Source organism: Antechinus flavipes, chromosome 4, assembly GCF_016432865.1.
Source record: "Antechinus flavipes isolate AdamAnt ecotype Samford, QLD, Australia chromosome 4, AdamAnt_v2, whole genome shotgun sequence".
NCBI lineage: Eukaryota > Metazoa > Chordata > Mammalia > Dasyuromorphia > Dasyuridae > Antechinus > Antechinus flavipes.
In genome coordinates this window covers 121,755,454-121,773,355 of record NC_067401.1, presented here as the reverse complement: position 1 = coordinate 121,773,355, position 17,902 = coordinate 121,755,454, and the positions used below count along the sequence as shown (strand labels likewise).

The 17,902-nt window shown below is 35.1% G+C and overlaps 1 protein-coding gene across 1 annotated transcript in view; it reads left to right on the top strand.

Moving 5' to 3' along the window:
• ANKFN1 (ankyrin repeat and fibronectin type III domain containing 1) overlaps window positions 1–17,902 on the top strand; it is a 405,379-nt gene that overhangs the window by 316,115 nt on the left and 71,362 nt on the right. The window contains exons 8-9 of the mRNA XM_051994242.1: window positions 2,662–2,759; window positions 5,836–5,926. Of these exons, the coding sequence (XP_051850202.1) occupies window positions 2,662–2,759; window positions 5,836–5,926 (189 nt within the window). The remainder of the gene's footprint in view (window positions 1–2,661; window positions 2,760–5,835; window positions 5,927–17,902) is intronic.

Genomic DNA, 17,902 nt, shown 5'->3' with positions numbered 1-17,902 from the left:
CTTTTCCATTGATACTGTTGCATTTCTCGTACATATTGTTTTCTAGTTCTGTTTATTTCACATTATATCAGTTCATATAGTCTTCCCATGATGCTTAGTACAGGCAAATTTCAATTAAATATATTTTTTAAAATATATATTTGTTTCTGCACAATTTTAAAAGTATTATCAAATGATAGATCTTTTACACAATAGATATTTTCCAACAAATCCTTTCAGAGAGTATATTTTCCCTCCAAAAAATGATTATTAACTGAAAAGATATGTACTTCACTTTGATATGTTATTGTTAACAATTAACCATTGTAGTTTATTAGAATTTTGCCTCTTTACCTTGTCTTTCATTATATTGTTTCAGCTGTCATATGTATTATTTAAAAGCTATTTTAGAGTAACTTTTAAAGAAACAAATGTCTATGATGAAATTTGGTACCTTTCTCACTAATATTTAACTTCTCTATAAATATCTTTCTCTAATTTTTAGCATGAAGCTTAAAAAGCCACTGTATGTTTAGTCTTAAGAGTGACACAATATTAGAGCACCTGAGAGCTCTTAGCTGTCAGTGGACAGACATGCATATTTAAATTTAGGAATAGTTCTTGTGTCTTCTTTCATTCATAGAACATATCTGAAGCAATTCCCTGGTGAATTATGCCTTTTTCTCTTCAATTCCTCTTTCTTCTCTTCTATGTGGCAGAAAAAAAGAGAAGCATCTCTGTAATTTAGGAAACATAAAAATTAACACCACTAGGTTTTCCCCAGTCACAAAAGGTTTGGTTTGTGTGTGTGTTTATTTTTTTTATTTTACTTGTTTTTCAAATTGGTCACTGGATTTTTTTATTTAGTCTTACAAAACCCTCACCCTGTTCCTTTCTTATTTCTTCAACCAGAGCTGATGTAACTTAATCTGCATATAGCATTTATTTCAGTCTCTTCCCACTGTTATTAGTGATGCCATCAGCTTACAAAGCAATCCAAATAGACGCTTTCCAGGTCATTTTTCTTAAAGGGGTAGTATGCAAAAAGAGGGGGAAAAATAACCAAAGCTTCATGGTATAGTGGATAACCTGCAGAATTAGAAGCAGGTCAGATCTGGGTTCAAATTCCACCTTTTCTTCATTTGCTAGCTATGTGATCCTTGGTAAGACCTTTTGACTTCTTTGAATGTACATTTGCTCTTCTGTAAAATTAGAATGATAGTGAATTTAGTATTCATTTCATAGGGTTATTAGGAAGTTCATCAGAGGTGAAGGATGTAAAGCATTTGCAAATTCCAGAGTACTTTACACATGCATCTGTTTTTATTATTATTAAGATAATGTAGTAGAATGGCGAGGAATTATATGAGTTTGGAAAATCTGGGTTTAATTGCCTTCTTTGACTCTAATCAAATCATTTAATTTCTATCCCTCAAGCAATTCCCTAAGACTTGTCTATAAATGGGACTCTCATCTAAAGCCATAGATAGGTTGTGGTCTGTGTTGGGGAAAAGAGTTACAATACTGTGATTCTTCCAAGATGATTAGCATAAATTCTTAATTGTATTACTGTTAGTCACCATGTAGTTCCTAATTCAGATTCTTAATTAAGGAAGAGGACAATTTAGGACCCCAAGACCTCCTTTGACTGCTTGATCTTCCTGAACTTAGCACTTAATGGGAAACTGTTTTACTCTACATCATATGTAAATCAGAACTTAATAAAGCTAACCAGCATGATAGTGATGATGTACAGTGTATATATTCCAACCACTGCGCCACATTGTTATATGTGGGTACACATGTTGTACATATATGTACACATATAAATGTATACATATAATTGTTGGCATTTAAAACATTCTATGTTTCTCACCTATGTTACATATATTCTTTGAGCTACTACAATTCTCAAAGGAATAATACTCGTGTTCAGAGCACTTTTGAGGCTGATGTAGGGTCTTCTGAGTTCATAATGGTCTGATCAGCCAAAGTCAGGCATATCATACCTTGACCTTAACATAATGATGCCATTTTGGAACTCTTAAAAAACGAAGGACAATAACCAACATATGTTCCATATGGCAAATATCTCATATTTGTATGAGTATATCTACTAGATAGCCCATATATATATCATGCTACATAAGCTCCCTATCTCCCATTTGGCACACTTCCAATATACACCTAAGTATCTCACATACATTCTAGATGGCCTAATGGATTAAATGAAGACTTGAAGAGTCTTCCATTTCCATCTCACCAGAGATATTTACTAGCTCATTTAATTTCTCTCTGCCTCAGTTCCTGTGAGTGTAAAAAAGAGAAAAATAATAACACCTACCTCCTAGCATTGTTGGAAAGATCAAATGAAAACAATAATACCTACTTTCTAGAATTGTTGGAGAAATCAAGTGAGATGATTTATGTAAAGTGTTTAGCAAACATTAAAATGTTGCCTCCTACATGAAACTTGCCCTGATAAATCTGTTACAATTCCTTTTAAAGATGAGTTACTTTCTAGTTTTTCAGAAAACACATAATTACCATTTCCCAAGACAGAGAATAAAGTGAATCCATGCAACAAAAGGGAAGAAAGTTTACTGTTTCTTAAGAGAAATAAGATTTGGGAGTTTCAGTTATACAGTTATAACTTTTTTTTTCTTTCTCTCTCTTTTCCAGTGGAATGGAGCATTTCTAAAGACTTTTCTCCTTTGGCTGGGGAAATAATCATGGATAATCTTCAGTCTTTGAGATGCACAATCACTGGGCTCTCCACGGTAAATGACAAATCATCCATTTGGATTTTCCCACTCCCCCATCACTGATATTTGTGTTAGGGATTTGGGTAATAACCGCCAATAGTCTCCCCAACCCTCCCCTCTATTCTTCTGGCAGCATCTACTGCTCATTAAGCATGATATGTCTGGTATCCATAATCTAAAATTCACAAAGGAATAAGCAGACAGCATGAACCATTTTGTAAGTTGTCATGTTCTAGGGAGATCAGAAAATACTGGCCTCAGGCAGGCAGTGAAAGCTGCTGGTTTCTGGATCCTGCTCTAATCTTTATGGGGATCAAAGGCTCCTGATAGAGCCAATTCTGACTCCCTGTCTGCTGGTTAACATAACAAACCCAGCCCTGCTCAGTTGGGATCAGTCATCAATTTCTGTCACACAATTTCCCAAGAGAAATCTTTTCCTCTTGATAAAAATATCTGTCTCAATCTACTTTCAAGAGTAAGAAACTGTATATCTCAGAAGATATATGACTTAGTAACATGAACCAATACCTCCATGAGCCCAAAGCAAGACCAGTTATTACAGTTCTGTTGGGCTGATGTAGGTTCTCTTTACAGAACTCCAAAACAACCCAAAAGTTTTTCCTTAAAGTTCCAGATCAACCAGAACTAAAACTTTTGTCTCAGATGATTGAATTGGAGCAAAACTGAAACATGAAAATATATTCCCCCTTGAACTACTATTGCATTTTGGTTCAAATCCCAAATGTACATATGTATTTGCATATGGCCACCTAAATGTGTATACACACACATGTGCATGTGTGTACATCCCAAAAATTCTTAGTGAAACAGTGAAAATTTTGGGGATACCCTGTATATGTGTATATTATATAAATCATAAGCCTGTATCTATGCATTAAAATGTATATATATAAAATTTTAGTAATTTCTCAATTGAATGTCAACTCTGTTAAATCAGAAAGGCCTGAATTCAAATCCAGAGCCAAATTCAAATTCACATTACAGGCTGTGCAGCCCTGAACAAATTATTTAACTTCTCTCTGCCAAGGTTTCCGCAACAAAGATGTTAGCCCCTCCTTCCTATGAGCATTGTGAAGACCAAATAAGGTAGTTAAAGTGATTAACATAGTGCCTAATACATAGTAGGTGCTCAGTAAATGCTTATTTTCTTTATCCTGGCATAACCTGTTTTAATTGGGAACTAGGATGTCCTACTCATTACATAATCACATACACAAAGATACTAATATTCTATTCTGACCTAGGATTTCTTTAATTTAGAGAAATCCTCAGTGAGTCAATTTCCTAAATCAAAGCAGGTTGACACTTTCTGTGACTTAACAGTGGCCTACCCCACTGAGAGGTTATTCACTTGCCCAGGGACAGAGTCACTATGTGTCACTGATCAGATTTAAAGTCACATCGTCCAAGATTCAAGGCCAGCTATTTACCTTATAAATGTCAAAAAGCATTTATTAAGCCCTAGGACTTTATTCAGTTAAAGACAGGTTATTTATTCAAAACTCTACTTCTAAATAAATGAATCACAGTATTTATGACTTATAACCCATTTGTCCTGATTTCTAATTAGTTTAAAACAGCATTTTCGCAGTCTTCATGGTTGGGAGACAGGGTATTCTACTTAATTGCATATTCTAGCTAACAAAGCAGCACTATATATATACTAGACACAAATTATTACTTTTAAAAAGAATTAGAATAGAATAAAATGCATTCAAAAGCTCGAGGTTTCTCATTATGTGTGACAATTCACATTATACTGTAGCTGCTGTGATATAGTATCACACACATTTCCTTGGCATATGTCTTGCCTTCATTAATATATATCTCAGTCTCTCTTTGACTTTGTAGAAGGCCTTAAAGGGTTGTCCAGCAAAAAAAAAAAAAAAAACCATTTCTTAGTGGTTAATATGGTGATGGCCATTATCAGAAATTGTGAGGCTGGTCCTTGAGTGACAAACTAATAGACATTTTCAAACCCATTCTTAAAAATTATTCAATCTTGGTAGATAGGCCCTTCAAGAACCTATGGTCATTAATATAACATAACATAATACATCACCCAGTGAGACATGAGCGGATATATTTATATCCATACACATAGATAGACATCTGTACATTGAGATATATGCCACATGTAGTTCCACACATCGTATGTAAAGCTAGTTTATTATTAGAAACCACCCTAAAGTACAATCCTCAGGACAGGATAAAAATCTTTATTTGGCCCTCCTTCTTTGGAGTCATTTTTTTAAGTCAAATCAATAAGCAATTATTAAGCACTTACAAAATGCTCGGCACTGTGCTAAGTACTGGGAATACAAATACAAACCAATAGAAAGATAGTCCCTGTCTTTAAGGAGTAATATTCTAATGAGGAAAGATAATACATAAAAAAGAAAAGGGAGGAACAGTAAAGAATGGGAGAGGAGAGATGTAGGTACCTGGAGCATACAAATTTTAGGAAAAACCCAGGAGTCAGGAGGATAGACTGGAAAGGAATAAAAACAAAACCTTCTCAGGCATTGTCCTTGAAATGAGAGAGATCAGATGGTAAATCTAGCTTAGCTTCATAGCATGACAGTAATGGTGGTTATATTTGCCCAAGGCCATTGAATTGTAGATTTCAGTCATGGTCATATATTGGCTGTACACTTCCAGGTTGCCAAATGTGTAGATAGATTCAAGCAGACCAGAATTTGAGGAGACAGATTTAGCTATGGGTTCCATACATTTGATTCAGTCAAGGGTCAATGATCTCACCCCTGAGCCCTGAGATAAAATCAGCTGAAGACAGATTTCAACCCAATATCTGGTATTTTAAAAAAGGAAATCAAGAGAACCCTTGGGAGAGTGGAGAGGGTGTGAGTTTCCATTGATTAAAAGAAAAAGTGAATATTGAAAAAAACTGCACATTTTCCACTGAGATTATTCCTAATATTTAAACACAATTCTTTGGTATATTTCCACTCAGATCCCTAAGGATGGTAACACACATTCTGCTACCACCACATCATTTTGTGAAGTAAAATGCCTGATGAATTTTTCTCTTATTTCAATCCTTCTGCAGGGCCAACATTATTTTGTCCAAGTCTCAGCTTATAATATGAAAGGATGGGGACCAGCTTATCCCACAACTCCTGCCTGTGCCGCTCCTTCTAGTAGGTGATGGTTTTGAAATCATGCCAGTTTTATTATGAGAGCTCCCATTCCATCAGCATGGTTTTTATTGTCAATCCATCTCTATCAATCTTCTCACACCCAGCCTCTATTGCTTAAGAAAAAACATGGCCACCTTGGAGCTGGCATTGGAGGTAGCATGAAGGTTGTGATTTGCATGTCTACAACTACCTTTCTACTGAATCTTTCTGGTATAAACTGTAGGTCATTATTGGGGCTTTACCCTAGTCTCATGAGTCAGATTTGTGTATTAAGGGAATGGAACAATAAAAGCTGCTGCTTTATCAGGCATTGTCTCAAAAACTTTCTATTAATAGGATGTCTTTATATATATATATATATATAATATATGTAAAGTGACATTCGTCACAAGAAAGTTCAAGCTCCTGAATACATTTCACTCTATGCTCAGTCTTTAAAAAGACGTATCTAGAATATATGGTAATATTAACTAGGATATGTAAGAAAAATAGGATACCCTATTCCCTGACAATAGCAGATCATGCATAGTACTATATAATGAAAACCATTGTTTTGAACTGATGAGAAATAATGAAAGGAAATGTAGGTTATAAATTCAAATTGTGACCAATTTATTTAAAAGTAGATTTTTAAATAAATAATCTATCTTCAATATAATAAGACAATAGATTATGATTTAGAATGACTAGATCTCTTTTCTTAATATTTGTGTTATTTTGGACGAGTTATTACATCTTTATGGGTTTCATTTTCTCATGTAAAATGAGAAGATTGGATTAGATGTCCTCTGAGTCTTACAGACTTATACTATGTTAGAATTAGAAGGAACTTCCATCCAACCTCTCATTTTACAGACAAGAAAAATAGGCTATAAAGAGGACATAATTTGTTTGGGAAATCCCTGGGGGAGTAAGACATGTTATTGGGATTTAAATCCTGGTCCTCTGAGCCCAATCTCAACTTCTTGAAAATTCACAATTTCAACAATATGGGCACTTCTTCTATTAATGCTGACTACAGCACAATTTCTTAGGAACCAGGGAGATTATATGTAAAAAAGAAAAAAGTGTGAACTTGGAGTCATAGGACTGAATTTGCCAGTCATGATCGCTGTGATTTTAAGCAAATCATTTTGATTCCCTGTGTCTCGGTTTTTTCACCTGAAAAATGAGAAAGTTTAGAATAGCTTTGAAGTCCCTTTTGGCCCTAGATCTATGATCCTTTGAATCACAGGATTCAAAGCAGTATATACTGTTCACAAGTTATTGTGGTAAATATACAGATATAGATGATATAGATACAGACATAGACACAGCTAGAGAGAAGGATGTTGACATAGACATAGAAAAATGAATGTAGGTACAGGCAAAGGCATAAACACAGATATAGTTATCGATATATACATAGGCAAAGATAGATACAGATGTAGACACAGATATAGATGCAGACATAAACATAGATATAGATACAGCTAAAGATAAAGATGTAGACATAGACATCAACGTAGATGTAAATAGAAATGTAGACATAGATATAGATATAAGCATAGATATAGACATACCTATAATTGTATAGACACAAACAAAAACATATAAATAGGCATAGATATATAGTTGTAAACATAGATATGGATGTAAATATAAGCGTAGATATAGACATGAATATAGATGGAATCATAAATATAGATATTTCTACACACATTGACATAGGTATAAATAAGAATATGAGTATAGACAGATATAGACATAGATATAAATATGACTATATATAGACATAGGTATAAATATAAATAAAAGTGTAGATATACTTAGATATGTATATAACCACATACATAGATATGTGTAAATATATAAATATGAGTGTAGACAAACATAGATACAGTTATACGCATAGATATAAATATGAGTGTCGATAGAGACATAAACATAGCTATAGATAAAGTATAAACATAGATTTAGATGTAAATATGAATATAGACAGGCATAGACATTACTATAGATATGGATGTAGGCATGAAAATGGAAACAGATATGGCTATAGATAATAAAAACAGAGATAAGAGTAAAGATAGAGATGGTGACATATCATTTAAGAGTCAATCTTCTCATAATTAATCTCTATATACTTAGCTACTCTAGACATGGGTTAATAGGATCATAGAACTAGAGATGGAAAGGGCCTTAGAGGTAATTAAGTCCAATCCTATCATTTTACAGATAAAGAAACTAAGACTCAAAGAAGTTAAATAATGTATTAAGATACAATGAGTGTGAATGGATTCCAATCCAGGTCTTCCTGCCTCTAAATCCAGGGCTCTATCTGCTATGTGATACCACCTTTCAAAAGAGGCAACTTGTAACTACCCAGAAATTTCAATGAACCAGGCATCTGGGCCCATACTCAAAGCCTTTTTGGTTTAGTGAGGTCTGCCAGAGCTGATGGTCTACCAATACTACATGGAGGCAATGGTGAAAGATGGGTGAAGAATGTCATTGTTTTTCATTTTGACATCTTGTAGTTCAAAATTTCCTCCTCAATACTAGAAAGAGGTATGGAGCTCTTGTGATTTACCACCTCTGAATAAATAACTAATCCTGAGCCTGTCAGGGCTGTGTGTCTACAATGCCAAAATATTTGGCTAAAAATTTGAAAAGTGAGTTTGTCACCTGGCATTCTGTAATCACCTATGGAGTAAAGCCTGATTTCATTCAACAAGCTTTTAATAAGCATCTACTATGAGCAAAACTTTGCATTTACTGATGTCGGAGATCCAAAGAAGTGTAAGAGTTTATATTTCAAAAAATATCACATTTTCTTCTTTACTCCTTAAAAATCCTATTAAGCCAGGTTCTGGTTAGGGTAGGGAAGACATTACTCTTTCTAGCCCCCAGGGTACCATTAACTGGACTGTTCTCATTGCCAGGCCCCCCAAAGCCCAAAAGAGTAAGTTCTCCACCTGAATTGCCTGACTCATCCCCATCAGGGAAAATCTGGCTGATAATGTTAAACAACAGTATTTATTTATTTATTTATGTTGGAAACGAGTGGCATGGTTGAGGAGAAAAAATATTCTTGCTCACATTCATCTAAATCAAGCATCTGTGAATTCACTTTTTTTTGATACATTGATAACTGTATTTCAAAAATACTTGATTTCAAACATAACCCTATATATTTTATTTTGTACATTTAAAAATGTTTCTCTGAGAAGGGGTCCATAGAGTTCAACAGATTGTAATAAAGAGGGCCATGACAAAATAAAAAGTTAAGGACCCTTGGTTTTTTTTTTTAGCTTTCTCAGTTCTATATATATATATATATATGTATATATATATATATATGTATATATATATATTTGTATTTTAATAGCCTTTTATTTACAGGTTATGTGTATCGGTAACTTTACAGCATTGACAATTGCCAAACCTCTTGTTCCAATTTTTCCCCTCCTTCCCCCCTCACCCCTTCCCCCAGATGGCAGGATGACCAGTAGATGTTAAATATATTAAAATATAAATTAGATACACAATAAGTATACATGACCAAACTGTTATTTTGCTGTACAAAAAGAATCAGACTCTGAAATATTGTACAATTAGCCTGTGAAGGAAATCAAAAATGCAGGTGGGCAAAAATATAGGGATTGGGAATTCAATGTAATTGTTCTTAGTCATCAATCAGAGTTTTTTCGCTGGGCGTAGATGGTTCCGTTCATTACTGCTCCATTGGAACTAATTTGGTTCATCTCATTGCTGAGGATGGCCAGGTCCATAAGAATTGGTCATCATATAGTATTATTATTGAAGTATATAAAGGATCCTTGTTTTAAGCATTATGATAATAATGAAGAAATTGCTGTAGACAGTTGTAAATTATTAACATTTATATAGCACTTTCTATGTGGCAGGCTTGTTATTTTATTCTATCTTCACAACCATACTAAGAAGTAGCTGCTCTTATTATCTCTGAGGAAACTGAGGTAAGCAGAAATTAAATGGCATGGGGCATATAGGCAGTAAATTTCTGAGATTTTAATTAAAGTCTTCCTGACCCCAGATCCAGTGTTCTCTCTATAAGCCTATGCAGATGAGATCAATAAATACAGGGATTTGTGAAAAATGTGAGAAAAGAACACTCAGTGGGAAAATATCCTTTGCTGACATAGAATGCCAGCAAGGCAAATGGCTTAGCCAGATAGTTCTAAGGAGTTGCCTATGGCATATAAAGGCAAAAGGACTGGCCTGAAGTTATAGAGCTAGTTAAGTATTAGAGGCAGGATTTGAACCCAAATTCCAAATCCCATGTCTGACATTCTAACTACTTTAAAACTTATTTCCCACCTAAAATCAACAAGCCCTTATGAAATATCTTCCTCTGTTCCAGGATATTATACTAGCTAAGTACAAGCACTATCTAAAGCAAAAAAGATAGCTTTGAAAAAAGGAAATTTAAACAGATGTCCTGAAAGGGGAGAAATCAAAATCAAAGCTAGTTACTTTCTCTGAATTGGGAGTGGGTCAGGATAAAATATACATCAATATACTAATAAGACATCCTGAGGAATGAGAAATATATCAGATTTTCAGTTAGAAAGCGTTCATCAATGCAAAGTATTAAGACAGCTAGGTAGCTCAGGGAGTAGAGTCAGGAAGTCAGGAAAAATGTAGTTCTCAGACACTTATAAGCTTTGTGGCCCTAATCAAGTCATTTAATCTCAGTTTCCTCAATTATAAAATGGGAATGAGGATAATAGTATCTACCTTGTAGAATTTTTGTTTGTTTGTTTGGGGGGACAGAGTTAAGTGACTTGTCTAGAGTCACACAGTTAAGAAGTATCTGAGGTCAGGTTTGAACTCAGATCCTCCTGACTTCAGGAGTTCTTTTGAAGATCAAATGAGATGATATTTATAAGACATTTAGTACAATGCCTGACATATAATATGTGCTTTATAATTGCTCATTTCCTTCCTTTTTACTGTACTGGGTGCTGAAATACAAAGACAAAAAGAAGCAGTTCTTGTCCTCAAGGAGCTTATGTTCCCTGAGAAGAAAGTCCAAAGCTGATACTTGTGAATATTTGCCATATCAACAAGAAAAATCTATTCTATCAATAGAGCATCACAATGAATTTGGCAAACAGGGACCATGCCATTAGGATAAATTGAGACCATAATGATCTTGGCTTTTAAAATGGAAAGAATGCCATGTGTATTCACATGGTTTTTCAATTTTTTATTTCAAATTTTTAACATGAAAAAATGATGGAGATAGGGAGAAAATAAAGAGTAATATTTGGGGACAGTTCTTTGACAACAATAAATTCTTATAGCTTCTTCAAAAGCATGAGGCTGTCATGATTATTAGCAAAAAGAGGATTTCTCTACTCTTTCTGAGCAAAGAAAGAATACATTCTTAAAGTAGGGAAGAAACCTGGACTAAAATTCCAGGTCTGCCCCTTCCAAACTAGATCTACTGGTTCCTCCAAACTTGCCCACTAGCTCTCTGACTGGGGGCAAATCATTGCACCTTGCTGACTCTCCACTTCCTAATAAATGAGGTTGGACTAGATGATATCTCTCTAATCACTTATATTTCTTAACATTTGTAGAATTGGTGTCAGAGGACTTGGGTTTTAAATCTGCTTTTGCTTCTTACTGGTTTTGTGAATTCAGATGAGATCAAAATAGACTTTCACTAAGATTCATTCTATCTTTAGTACTTTGGTTCTGTATCACCTCTTTAGGCCTCAGTTTTCCTATCTGTAAAAATAAGGGGATTTGAGTAATTGATCTCTGCCCATTCTAACATCTCATTCTCAGATTAGACCTCCAAATGTACATATTTCCTGATGCCATAAATGACTACAAGCAATTTTTTCAGGCAGGTGGGATATCTGAGTAATTAAAAAACCAGTTTTAGAGTCCAAGAGACGTCGGTTCCAATCATGATCTGACATACAGAGGCAGATAGGTAGCACAAGGGATAGAATGATAGAATTAGAGATAGGAAGACCTAAATTCAAATCCTGCCTTAGACACTTATAAGTTGTGCGATTGTCACTTTAACAGATAAGGAAACTAAGATCCAGAGAGGTAAAACAATACAGAATCACAGCACTAAAGATTGAATGAATCTTAGTAGAAGTCTATTTCAATCTTGTCTGAGCTCACAAAATCAGGAAGTGGCAAAAGCAGATTGCAATCACCTGTCCTCTGCCAGCTTCAGTTCTCTTGTCTATAAAATTAGGACTGTAATAGCTCATAGCTCCCAAGGCTTTGCAAAGATAAAATGAGATAATGTCTGTAAAGTGCTTTGCAAAACTTGAAGTGCAAGCTTTTATCATCATCATCATTATTGTTATTATTATTATTACTTCCTCTCTATAATGCTAGACAAATCATTTAACATCTCAACGTCCCAGGACATTTGCTGACTCTAAGTTGCAGAATAGGTACAGTCATTCATCAAGAAGAATTTATTAACACCTACTATGTGCCAGGCAATCGATATCATCTACTAAGTGTTTACTATATACCATACAGTCAATAGTATTTATTAAAACACATTATATTTTTCAGGTACAGTTTACAAGTACAGCTTTGGGAAATTAAAAACATGATCCTTGCCTGCAAGGAGCTTACATTCTAAATAGGAAACATCATACAAATAACTAGATACATACAAGCTATATACAAAGTAGGTGGAAGGCAGTTTAAGAGGAGACTGCATTAGTAGCTGGCAGGATCTGGAAAGATCTCTAGTAAAAGATGGGATCTGAGTAGATAAGTCTTAAAGAAAACTAAAAAAGAGCTAAAAGTGAAGTCAGAGATAAGAATGAAGGATCCATACATTCTACGGCATGGCCAGATGCACATTTTAGAAAAATCTCTTTGGCAATTGAATAATAAATGAATTTGGAAAGTTGTAAGAAAGGGAAATTAAGTAGGAGACCTCTTTGAGAAGACTGTAGACATTTGTTATATCATGAAATGGATACCTTTTTGCATCTAACCTAAGAATAACAAGATGTCACAATGGGCAGAGATCAACTCCTCCAACCCCCTCACCCTTACTGATAGGGAAACTGAGATACAGAAAGAAATTATATAGAAATCACAGAAATGATACAGAATCATAGGACTAAAAATGAAATGAATCTTTGAAGAAGCTACAACCATTTAGATTGTAGCCATGTGAGTAGAAGAAAGGAAATGAAGATGAGAAGTGTGAAGGCCAAAAACAACATTTAAGTATGATTTGAATTCAATGTGGATTATGTTATATGGATTCAATGAAAATGAATTGAAGATGACATTGAGGTTGTAAGTCTGAATGCAAACAGTAAAAGTTTTGAAGATGGCAGTATTTAGGAAGCTAAGATAATGAGTTATGGTTGAGGGACCATGGGGATGGGAAGAAGGAATTTCATTATCCATGATATGGTTACAAAATGGAGGAAGCATTTACCATTTGGTAGCTTCCTATTTTAACTGTCCTTACTAAGTAAGTACTAAGCTAAGTTCAGTTGTTTCTATCCTGCTGAGGGAAAACAAGTGTTGTCAGCACCCTCTAAATTTTTAGCATTGTAAAGAAATGTTCTAATGTCCCCACCCTAGTTATAGCTCTGCTCCAGAAAGCAGTTATGAATCTGGAAGCAAGAGGGAAAAGAATCTCTCAATAAATCCTTGAGCCTATTTGTTCTATTTTACAAACAAGTCTGTCGAGCTTACTTACGTGGTTTCTTGACACACAGAAGATTCCAAAAAGGTGAATGAGAAAGAGGTAGATATTATACCAGAGACAGATACACCAAATACAAGAGGTAACAGATGACAGTTTGACAGCAAGGAAGGAGACAGAAATACTATTATGTCACAGCACAGCACAATAATTAGCATTCTAAATCATGACCCTGAGTCATTGAGGAAAAGTTAAATTATGTTCAATATTATTTCTTTAAGAAGATGGGGGAATGTGGAAAGAAAGGAAGAGAGGAAAAGAAAAAGAGAAAGAAAAAGAGAGAGGGAGGAAGGAGGAGAAAGAGAGACAGAGGCAAAGAGAGAAAGAAAGAGAGGCAGAGAGAGGAAGGAAGGAAAGAAGAAAAGAAGGAAGCAAGGAAGGAAGGAAGGAAGGAAGAAAGAAAGGAAAGGGGGAGAGGGAGAGAGAGACAGGGAGAAGTAGGGAGAGAAGGGAAGGAGAAAAAGAAGATAAACAATCCTTGCTTTCAAGAAGTTTATATTTTTATCAGAAGAGAGAACATGTACATGTGAGCAGAATGAAAATATGTAGAATAAGTACAAAAGAAATATGTTAGATGTAAGAAAAAAACAGAGTCCAGAAGCAATTTAAGAGGTGATTGTAAACCTTTGAGTGAGTGATAAGGAGGGCTTTTCACATATTATCACAGAATTTCACAAGCAGTCCTGTTGGTGAATATTACTTAACCCCTTTTCAGTTGGAGGGGTCTCCATGTTCTGGAGCTCCCAATTGAAAAAAGCAGTCTATAAGAACCCATCTGTGAGGACAAATTAAAGATGCTATCCAATAAACCTATGTTAAAGGTTAAGACTTTCCCAAAGGGTAGACAGGAATTTTTCTCAAAGGTCTTGGAAGTAAACTATACCCAACTGATTTTTAAGGAGGGGTAGGGCAGGAAAGCAGTCAAAGAGTTAAAAGCAGCAGGGGCACAGGAGGCAAGAGAGTAACACTGGAAACTACCCAAAAACCTTGAAGTAGGGAGTTAGAGAGAAGAGTTGGGAGAATGATGCTGCCTCCTTTAAGAAGTTATTTTATCATCCAGCATGGTACATGCTTGTAGTAGATCACAAGCTCAGGAATTCTGAGCTACAGTAGGGCAAACCTATCCCAATTCATCTCAGTTCAGTCCCAATTTTGTGAGCCTCTGAAGTGTTGTGGGGGTGGAAAGGAGAGGTTTCCTATGGATAGGCTAACTGGCCCAAGTTAGAAATGGAATAGGTCTAAGTTTTCCACATGACTGATAAATAGCCATGGCCTAGGGAGATTTAGTTTTCCCACCTTCCCCAAAAATGGTAGGGAGAGGGATGAAAAGTTATTCTACTATTTCTTGCTCATTCATTTCCTGTAGGTTTTAGAAGATGCCTCTACTCTTCTCTATAGAGTACAATATCAAGTAGGGAAATAGCATTTATCTAGTAAACTGGAAACCTGGAGATCCCCAGAGAAGATGGTACATACTTACCATGAAAGTCTAACATAGGCATTTCTTGCTGGGAAGCTGGCAAAAACATGAGTTGGGGATGCTGCAGCCTTAAGATCCCATTCAAAAAGAACCCTTCATTCTGTACCTATTTATCCAGTGCAAATGCTTCCTATGGGTCAGGCACTTTGGTAGGTGCTGGGGGAAAGAAGGAGAAAAAAAAAGCTCTGGAAGTATTTACATTTTACTCAGAGAAAAGGAGACAAAATGAACACAATAAAGTAAATACAAAATATATTTTAAATGGGAGTGGAGGGAAGCCCAACCTATGGTTGAAAAAAGGTCTCCTAGAGGAGCTGGGACTTGATCTGTGCCTTAATTGGAACCAGAGATTCTAAAAGACAAAAAAGGCAGAGAACATCTGAAGTAAAGGGAAAAGTGTAAGTAAAGGCATGCAGGTAGGAAACAGAGTGATGTGCTTCAGAAATAACAAGCAGGTTGGGACCGTATTCAGAGGGAAGAAAAGGAAATCAGTCTATAAAGATAAGCTGAAGTGAGAGTGCATTGGACTTTAAATTCTAAAGACAATAGGCAGCCACTAAAGCTTCTTGAGTAGAGAGGTTGCATGCATGGTGAGAATTATGCTTTTAAAATGTCAACTTTCTAAAGAATGGATTACAGAAAAGAAATATTAGGGATAGGGAGAGCAATTAGATGACTTAATTCACACAAGTTGTAATGAGGACCTGCACCAAGATAATGATAGAGTAGAGAGAAGAAGATAGATGTAAGTAGTGTGTATTCTAGAGTCTTTAAGAAATATAGGTTTCTCAAAAGTCTTAATGCAGGTTTAAGTTTCAATAGCTGAAAACAACCTTAATTCTTTTGGAACAACTTGCATATGTAGTACTTTGACTGTGGACTTGCTGGTGGGACTAAATGTAGCCCAGTTCCTGGACTATAGACTACAGAAGCCTACTGAGCTTGAAGCCTACAGGACCTTGGTGCTGGCCTATCAGAATAGCAAATGGGGACAAAGCAAACCATCATTCATCACTGCTTTGGGAGCTAGGGTGAGGGATTACATACCTGGGAACACTCAGAATGAAAACAGAACACCAGGCTTCAAACTGAGGACCTACAAGAAGCCTGAGAATGGTGTGATTGTTCAAAATCCAACTGGAGCCAGTCAGAGCCACAGCCACAGCACAAAAGTGGAACTATCTCCTAGACAGCAATTGTGCAAGGAGAAAGCCACAGTCATGGGATGAGGCTAATACCCACATGGGGACACCAGAAAAGGAGACAGAAGCTAGTAATCACAGCAGAGGAAAGAACTTAGACCTAGTAACCCCATCCATAATTACAGCCACAGTATCTGAATGATAGAGAGCATACAGTTAAACAGGGACTGAGTACCCAACTAAGAGTAAAGGAGGAAGAGATGGAGCCCAGCCCTAATACCAAGTCATAATTCAGCACTTGAAGCTGAAGATATAAACAAAGAGAATAAAGAAATAGAAGACATTGAAGAATATTATGAGTTAAGAGAACCCCAAGGAGTCAACCCAAAAGAAAAAAGCTATTCCATAAAAAGTATATGGAGAGTCTCAGAAAAAATGATGCCAAAAGAAATACAGTAAGAAATGGAAAATGAAATTAGAACTTACAAGAAAAAAACTGGAAAGAGAATAAATAGTTTAGAGAAGGTCCTTGAAAAATACAATGGAACAAACAGAATACCGTGATTTAATTAGGTAATAAATAATAGTACAAAGATTTTTTTAAACTGGGAAAAGAAGTGCATAAAGTATATATAAGTCATCCACTGTCAAAAACAACAGACCTGTAAAATAGATCAAAGAGAGATAATTTAAGACCTAACAGAATCACTAAAAACCATGACCCAACAAAAAAACTTGGATTTCAAGAAATCACAAAAGTTAACTACCCATATCTATTAGAATTAAAAGGCAATGTAAAGATAGAAAGAAACCACCAGAAACATCCTGAAAGAATGTGAAAACCTTAATTGAAAACACCAGGAGTGTCATAGCCAAAATGCAGAACTTTTATGTCAAAGGAGAAAAAATATTGCAGGCAGTCAGAGAGAAATATTTCAAATACCAAGAAACCACAATTAGCATCACACAAGACTTTGCTGCAATGACATTAAAGGAGAGAAAATATTGTAATATGATCATCTGAAAGATAAAGGCTTGTAACCAAGAATAATTTACCCCAATAAAACTGAGTATGAAGTTAACAAAAGAAAAGGCTAACTTTAATAAAATAAAAAGAAACTTTGAGATATTCCTGATGAAAAAAATAAGAACCGAGTAGAATCTTTGAAATCTGAGAGAAAAGAAACAAAAGCAAATTAGAAAGGCAAATATATATAAACAATTGGATGAAGCTAAATGATGATAAGGTGCTTAACTTCTAGTGGAGGAAAAGAAATAAGTATTCTTTCAGAATTCCACTATTTCCAAAGGTTATAAAAAGAATTAAGAAAGACAGACACAGGAATTTGGACATGATTTTGTACTATTTCATATATTTTTAAGGGGGAAGAATGGAGAGGAATAGGAATATACTAATGAAGAAAATAAGAAAAATAGGGAGGATCAATGTTTTTCATATATGGGATGTTTGGAAGGAAAATGCAAGCATGAAAGTAAAGAATTGGAGGAGTGAGACTCTCATGAACTTCATTTTTATCTGAACCAGACAAATATGAATCAAATGCATATACATTGTTAATGTGTTAATGCATATACATGTATGCACAGTTCAA